Here is an 8,363-nt window from a genome sequence, read left to right as displayed (position 1 = left end):
ATGTTCAGCTTTTCTCTCACGATACTTACACTCTGACGGGTATTCACATTGACATTACACATCCAACGGAGCATACTGGCTTCATTCCTTGCGAGCTTACGTATGTCCTCAGCAGTTACAGCCCATGTTTCACTGCCATGTAGCATGGTTGTTCGTACGCATGTGTCATACAGTCTGCCTTTTACTCTGAGTGAGAGTCCCTTTGTCGCCAGCAGGGGTAAGAGCTCTCTAAACTTTGCCCAGGCTATTCTTATTCTAGCAGCTACACTTTCAGCGCACCCACCCCCACTACTAACTTGGTCGCCCAGATAGCGGAAGCTCACACATCATTTTTTATTCTTTGACCTGAAAGTGTAGTGGCAGTGGTGGTTGTGGTTGTTGTGGTGGCAGTGGTAACTGTGGTGGTGGTAGTGATAGTGATGCTAGTGGCTTGGTAGTTAGTAGCTAGGGCCATGATGGTAGTAGTGGTGGCAGCAGTTACGGTGATGGTGGTATTGGTGATATGTATTCATGTACTGCTGGTGGTCAAACAACATTTGGTTAATAGATGTTGCTGTGTAACCCTAGCTCATCCCCTCATTAAGCAAATCTATAAGGAGATTCCACTCATGACCATCATGTCTTTCTTCCTTTCCTATGTGCAAGCAGCCCAGCACTCTATTCCCCTTGTGTCCTTATTTAAAGAGTGTTGTGTCATTTAAATACGAATTCACTGCTATTTCTAGCAAATCACCTGACCATGGTTTCATCATTGACTCATTGTGTAATATTGGTTTCAAATTTTGGTACTAAGCTAGCAGTTTTCTGACTTGGGCTAAGTCAATTACATCAGCACCAGTGCTCAACTGGTACTTATTTTATCATCCCGGAAAAGATAACAAGCAATGCCGACCTCATCATTTGAACTCAGAACATAGAGATGGATGAAACACTGCTAAGAGTTTTGTCTGGCTTGCTCACAATTCCGCCAGCTTGCCACATTGGACTCATTGTGTAATATTGGTATGTATTTATAAGAGTGTGTTTTGTAGTATTAGATTAATGTTAAGAATAGTAATGATCTGTGTTGTTTAGTTCCAGCTCAGCCCGAGTTTGTTTGAACCATGTATTTTCTGGCATACAAATCAACATAGTATATAGTGTGAACATGTAAACATTTAAATGCCGTTTTTATCTTTCCAAATCCTGTTGCATTTCACATAGAATTTTTGGTTCTCCAAAGTTGTCTTGGTGTGTAAGTCAACCTACCGTTTTTTGGCTGTAAAATTTAGTCTGTAAAATTTAATTTGTATTCTAAAATGGGTGGCAGGGACATTGTATTCCAGAATGGGTGGCAGGGACATTCCAGTTGTCATTATCATTGTTTAACAGCTGCTTTCCATGCTGGCATTGGTTGGACAGTTTGGCATGGAGCTGTCCAGACTCCAACCGTCTGTTGTGGCATGATTCATACAGCTGGATGCTCTTCCTAATGCCAACTACTTAACAGAGTTTTGTTGGCACTCCGTCGCTTACGACGTCAAGGGTTCCAGTTGATCCGATCAACGGAACAGCCTGCTCGTGAAATTAACGTGCAAGTGGCTGAGCACTCCACAGACACGTGTACCCTTAACATAGTTCTCGGGGATATTCAGCGAGACACAGAGTGTGACAAGGCTTACTCTTTGAATTACAGGCACAACAGAAACAGGAAGAAAGAGCGAGAGAAAGTTGTGGTGAAAGAGTACAGCAGGGTTCGCCAACATCCCCTGCCAGAGCCTCATGGAGCTTTTAGGTGTTTTCGCTCAATAAACACTCACAGTGCCCGGTCTGGGAATTGAAACCGCGATCCTATGACTGCAAGTCCGCTGCCCTAACCACTGAGCCATTGCACCTCCACACTTAACAGAGTATGCTGGGTGCATTTTACGTGTCACCAGCTGTGACAATCCATAACCTTTTTCTACACTAAACCCTTTAGCATTCAGATTTTTCTCTCAAATATAATGCTTATTCATTCACATTGCTTTGAATCAATCATGCATTATCTTTATAGCCTTAAGATTTTGATGATGTGATCATTTATCATATTTTCTGGTATACAAGTTGAATCTTTCAGACCAAAATTTACTGCCAAAATAGGGCAAGTCAACTTATACACCAAAGCAACTTTAGAAAACCAAAAATTCCATGTGAAATATAGCAGGATTTGGAAAGATAATGTTTGAATGGTTTACACTATATGTTTATGCTCTATACTATATCTACTTGCATGCTTGAAAATATGGTATTTTTAGAGCGTCATTGCTGGGTAGGTGTGCAAGGCCAGATATGGCTGGTTCAATCATTTAGTATTCAGATTACTCTTTCATATGCAATGCTTATTTATTCGTATTTTTTTAAATTAATCATGCATTATCTTATAGCTTCAATATTTACATGATGTACTGTTTATTTTTAGAATGTCATTGTAGGGTAAGTGTGAGAGGCCAGATCTGGCTGGTTTGAACATAAGACAATATAGGATGAATATGACTGGTACTATTTCTATCAGGCTGAGTGGTCACATAAAGGCTCCTCAATGTTTACGTTGGTGATAATGAGATAGTGGTGGCTACCATATTATTTACTAAAAGTTGTTAATTGTTTGTTTTGTTTTACTTTCATGTTGTCCCTTTATTTTGCAGGTGTCCATTGAGTCAAGCCACTCTGCCATGCCTTACGAGACTATTCATGTGGCCCCTGACCAAAGGATCTTTCCTGATCTCTACTTTGATTTGGATAAGGAGCATTTGTACGCCATGACCCCTAATAAGGTAGGTCTATCTCATTTTACTCATTATTTAACAGTTACCTTTTCTTGCCTTTTCTTTTAAATTTTTTCTCATAGATGCTTTGCAAGTTTGTATATACACACACACACACACACACACACATATAAAAAGGTGCAGGCATAGCTGTGTTGTTAAGAAGTTGTTTCCCAAACCACATGGTTTAAGTTTCAGTCCCACTATGCAGTGCCTTGGGCAAGTATCTTCTACTATAAGCCCCAGACCAATCAAAGCTTTATGAGTGGATTTGGTTGTCCAATGATATTTAACATCTTCGCATATACTTGAATATGGTAATGTATGCATTGCTTTGAGAAAAAAAAAAATCTCCTTATAGACAATATGTATGGAAAACATGCCATAGGGCTATTAATGTCATCAATAGACTGGAGAAGCATGTGTTACAGTGCTTGAGTGTTATCAGCAACTGACACAGAGCCATCATTTTGGGCCAGATATTTCTACCATTATCAGTGCATGTTTTCACTGCAACATTCATCCTCTTTTTTGAGCCAGATGTAATGTTTTTGTCTCTCATTGGTTTCTGTGCAAATTTTCTGACAACATTGTTTGTCTACTTTGCAGTAAGTCCAAGACTCCTAAGCATGAATAAGATCATTTTTTCCAACGAATTCTCTGACACAGGGCTTTACCTTAGGGACCCCCTTATAAACGCTAATGAAATTTATACATAAATATTTGCTTAAAATAACATATATTTTTACATTTATTTATTTAACAGTATTTAACAAATAGGTTTATTGTCAATTAAAAGATTTCAATTAAAAAACATATATAAAATCAAATTGCTCATAAAAAGTATTTGCTGTCCACGGACCCCCTGTCTTGTCCTTGCAGACCCCTTGTGGTCCGCGGACCACAGTTTGAAAACCCCTGCTCTAACACATTTCTACAGGAAGGTATATTGCTTCCCATCCATTGTTTTCATAGAGTTCAACTCACTGCATTTCCTGAGGAAAGCATCTTCAAGGTTTGCTTCTCTGGGAACTGTCAGCTCTACCACCATTACTGCTTTCATTGGAGTTACTTTAGTTATAGCAAGTCAGAATATATAAATATTAACCATTTATATACGCTACTACAAGCATTTGCTGGATGTTACAGGTCCAGTACTAGGCCAATTATCCAGCAAGCTTGAGACTAGAAGTGCTCCTGATTTCTGGATTTTCTGTTTTTCTGGAGACTGTTTAAATATGTACTTGAAATATAAACTACTCATAAGTTATGAAAAGTAAAGAGCTAAATTGAATTTAACAGATTCAGATTAATACACTTTTAAAGCCGGATCTGTTTTGCGTTTATTAATCCATTTAGAATTCTTAAAATATATCATACAGTGTAATGTTTACAAGATGAAAATTAAATGAAGAAAAGTAAAGAACATGATTTTATTTAACAGATACAAACACAAATTAATACCATTCTAAAGCAGAGTATGTTTAATCTCTATGAATCCACTTTAAAAAGTAAAGAACAAATCTACTTTAACACACTACATGCAAATTAACCAACTTCAAAAACAGGGTCTCTTTACTCAATACATGGTACAGTATATTGTATGATACTGCACAATATTCAGGGATTTCTGGGAGCTGGATAAGGGGTCCAGTACTGTATATCATTTCAGGTGGTAATTATGAATTTTGGTGTAGGTATTCCACACCGTGTATGTGATTAGCTCTGGTGTTGCTTACTTGCTAGAAAAAGATGGGGTGGCATTGACAACAGGGTGGGCGTTAGTACTACCACCACCTCCACTACTACTACTACTACTACTACCTTTATTGCCTACATGTCAGCTGCAGATTATGATTTGATGGATGGAGTCCTAAATAGTGCTGGGGACATTTTTAACACTCTTGCTGCTGCGGCTATCAAAGCTCCTGGCATGCAGCTGTCCCTGATTATGATGTGTGTGCATGCATGAGCGTGTGTGGGGGTGGGGAGTGTCTATCTTTATTAGAGTTGTTGTTGTTTGTTGTTGTACTTTTATATGAAGACCATACAGTGGCCATTTTGTTTTGCCTGCAACAGACATAGCAATGGTTGTTTGTGATTAATCGTGGTGATGGATAGATAGAGATGATGAAAAAGGCAGTGGTGGTGGTGGCTACTGATGCTAGTGGTGGGGGTTGTACCGTGGTATTTGCTTGTAGTGGACAGCAATGGTAGTGGTCAGTGATGGTGGTGATGGTTCTAGTGGGCGCGATGGTGGTAGTAGTGGGTTGCAGTGGATGGTGATGCTAGAGGTAGTAGCAGTGATAGTAGTAGATGGTGATGGTAGTGGTCACTGTAGTGGACTGTCGTGGTGTCGGTAGTAGTAACGGTGGTAGCAGTAGTAGTAGTAGTAGTAGTGATAGTTTTGGTAGTGGTGGTGGTGGGGGGTAACAGTAATAGCAGCAGCAGCAGCTACAAGAATGACAATTGTAAAACAGAGAGGTGGGTTCCGTTCTTTATTCCTCTTTCACATCTTCAGCCCTCATGACATTTTTATTTTAGGAGTCACTTCACCTCGACCCTACACAATTTCTAAAGATAACAAGAACAGCAACACTTATAATAAGCCTATGGCACCAGCACCAAACACAGTTAATAGTTTGACCAGCATTTTCATTTATATATATCTGTGTATTTGTATGTGTGTGTGTGTGTATGTGTGTGTCTGTATGTGGGTGTGTGTGTGTGTGTATTTCCAGTTTACCTTCATCGTCCCCTGAGGCATCTTATACAATTTGTGTTCACCTTTCCTTGTGAAAACCATGATCCATGAAGTGATGGGCATGTGTGGAGGGGAGTGATGAAGGTATTGAAGAAGTTGTTGGATGGATGGATGATGGTGGTTGGCAGTTGAGTCCCTGGGCGGAGGCTGCTTATGTGTTTGTGTCTGAGAAATGGAGTGTGATGAAAGATAGTAAATAAGAAAGTTTTGAGAGATAGAGAGAGAGCACAAATAGGAAAAACTGAAATGTGTTAGGGAAATAAGGGGCTTTTGCTGGTGTGTGTGTGTGTGTGTGTGTGTATCTTTCTGAGTCTTTGTGTGTATATGTGTCTCTCTTTGTGTGCATCTAGGCATGTGTGTATTTCTGCATGCATCAGTGTGTGCATATGTGTGTATGTATGTATGTGTGTGTGTGTGTGTGTGTGTGTATCTTTCTGAGTCTTTGTGTGTATGGGTGTATATGTATCTCTCTTTGTGTGCATCTGGGCATGTGTGTGTATTTCTGCATGCATCAGTGTGTGCATGCGTGTGTGTGTGTGTGTGTGAAACTGTTGACAGAACATGAAAGCTGCAGATATTAATATGTGAAGTAGGATGTGGGAATGAGTGGTGTAGGTAGGTAGGTAGGTAGGTTGGTTGATAGTAGGGGTAATGTGTATGAAGCAGAAACAGAGAAGAAATGACCACTGGCTCGTAAAAGTTCTGATAGGATGTGGGCATGGTGTGTGTGTGTGTAGGAGGGATGGTAAACTGTCCAGAATAGTGGCAAGGATAGTAGGGGATAGGATAAGGGTCAGGTGAATGGTGGATCCGTTCTAATGTTCAAGGGAAAAGATATATTAAGTTTAAAGAAGAAAGGCGGAAATAAAAAAGGAGTGGGAGGAGCAAGAGGAGGGGGTGAGGAGAGGAGGAAGAAGAGAAGACAAATCTTTTTGTATGTATGTGTATTTCCAAGGATTGAAAATACAGAAGCACTTATACCCATACATACATACTATATATATATATATATATATATATATATATATAAATATATATATATATATATGCATACATACACACATGTATGTGTGTGTGTGTGTGTAGAAATCTGGGTACATATACACTAATACTACATGCAGATAAACACACGCACACGTGATGAAAAGCATATCCTTGTAAAGGTATATATGCATAAAATACACTACACACAATATATATATATATATATATATATATATATACACACACACACACACACACACACACACATACTCAAGCCAGTGCACTAAGGCAGCGAACTGGCAGAATCATTAGCACACCAGACAAAATATTTAGTGGTATTTCTTCCAGCTCCTTGCATTCTAAGTTCAAATGCCACCAAGGTTGACTTTATTTTATCAACCATGAAAGGATGAAAGGCAAAATAGCAGCGATTTACTAGAACTGATGTTATCAACCTACTTGCTCCCTTCAAAATTGCTGGCCTTGTACCAAAATTAGAAGGAATCATTATTATTATTATTATTATTATTATTATTATTATTAACAAGGCAATAATCTGGCAGAATCATTAGCATGCTGGACAGAATGCTCATCAGAATTATGTCTGCCTATACATTCTGAGTTCAAAATCCACTGAGGTTGACTTTGTTTATCATAGTTTCAGGGTTAATGAAGTAAGTACTGGTTGAGCTCTGGAGTTGATGTAATCAACCTGCTGCTCTGAACTTGCTGGCCTTGTGCCAAAATATGAAACCATTATCATTAAGGTGGTGAGCTGATAGTATCATTAGCATGCTGGACAAAATTCCTAGCATCATTTTGGTAGCCTATATGTTCTGAGTTCAAATTCCACTGAGGTCGACTTTCCCTTTCATACTTTCAGGGTTCGTGGAATAAGTACCAGTTGCATTCTGGGCTAGCACCCTCCCACTAAATTTCAGGGCTTGTGCTTATAGTAGAAAGGATTATTCCTAACATGCAAGGTCACACCATTGTTAATGCATCAGAGAAAATACTTAGCAGCAGTTTCTTTCCAGCTCTGTTCTGAGTTCAAATTCTGCCGAGGTTGATATTGGTTTTCATCCTTTCAAGGTCAATAAAAGTAATTACCCATCAAGTACTTGGGTTGATGTGAATAACTCACCCACACCCCTTAAATTTGCAGGCCTTGTGCCAAAATTTGAAAGAAATATTTTTGGAATATTCGGTGGTTGCAAAGTGGGTTTGTCTTATTGGTTCAAGATTAGGTTTCTTGCTTGACGTAAAGTTAAATAAGTTAAAGTTGAGGTTTATTTGTCCCATTCATTTCTTTGAAAGAAAGCAGAAAAAAAAAAAAACAATATAAAGTCACAAAAGATGGAGCTTTGAAATAACATAAATTGAAGTGTGTGTTTGTGTGTAGGGCTTCTTACTTGAAACCAATGGTAGCCTAAAGATACTAAGAAAAGAATTTTTATTCACCAATGCAGTGTTGAGCATTCTCATTGTTTGATATTTACATGTATGTGTGTATGTATATATAATAAATGAGAAAATGTATGGTAAATAAACATACGACATAGCATATCGTATATATGTATATATTTATGTGTGTGCATGTCTTTGTGTCTGTGTTTGTCTCCCCCTCACCCATCACTTGATAACCAATGTTGGTGTGTTTATTTGCCCATAACTTAGCGGTTTGGCAAAAGAGGCTAATAGAATATGTATCAGGTTTACAAAGAATAAGTCCTGGGGTTGACTTGTTCGACTAAAATCCTTTAATGTAGTTTTACATATATATATATATATATATATATATATATATATATATATATATATATATATAT

The 8,363-nt window shown here is 38.4% G+C and overlaps 1 protein-coding gene across 3 annotated transcripts in view; it reads left to right on the top strand.

Moving 5' to 3' along the window:
* The window catches only part of LOC106878623 (plexin-A1), an 803,747-nt gene that overhangs the window by 307,346 nt on the left and 488,038 nt on the right, over positions 1 to 8,363 (top strand). For all 3 annotated transcript variants that reach the window (XM_052967952.1, XM_052967953.1, XM_052967951.1), the window contains exon 4: positions 2,667 to 2,795. In XM_052967952.1, coding sequence (XP_052823912.1) covers positions 2,667 to 2,795 — 129 coding nt within the window. The remainder of the gene's footprint in view (positions 1 to 2,666; positions 2,796 to 8,363) is intronic.

This window comes from Octopus bimaculoides, chromosome 5 (assembly GCF_001194135.2).
Source record: "Octopus bimaculoides isolate UCB-OBI-ISO-001 chromosome 5, ASM119413v2, whole genome shotgun sequence".
Taxonomy (NCBI): Eukaryota; Metazoa; Mollusca; class Cephalopoda; order Octopoda; family Octopodidae; genus Octopus; species Octopus bimaculoides.
The sequence above is the reverse complement of the archived record's forward strand: the minus strand, read 5'-3'. Positions and strand labels throughout refer to the sequence as shown.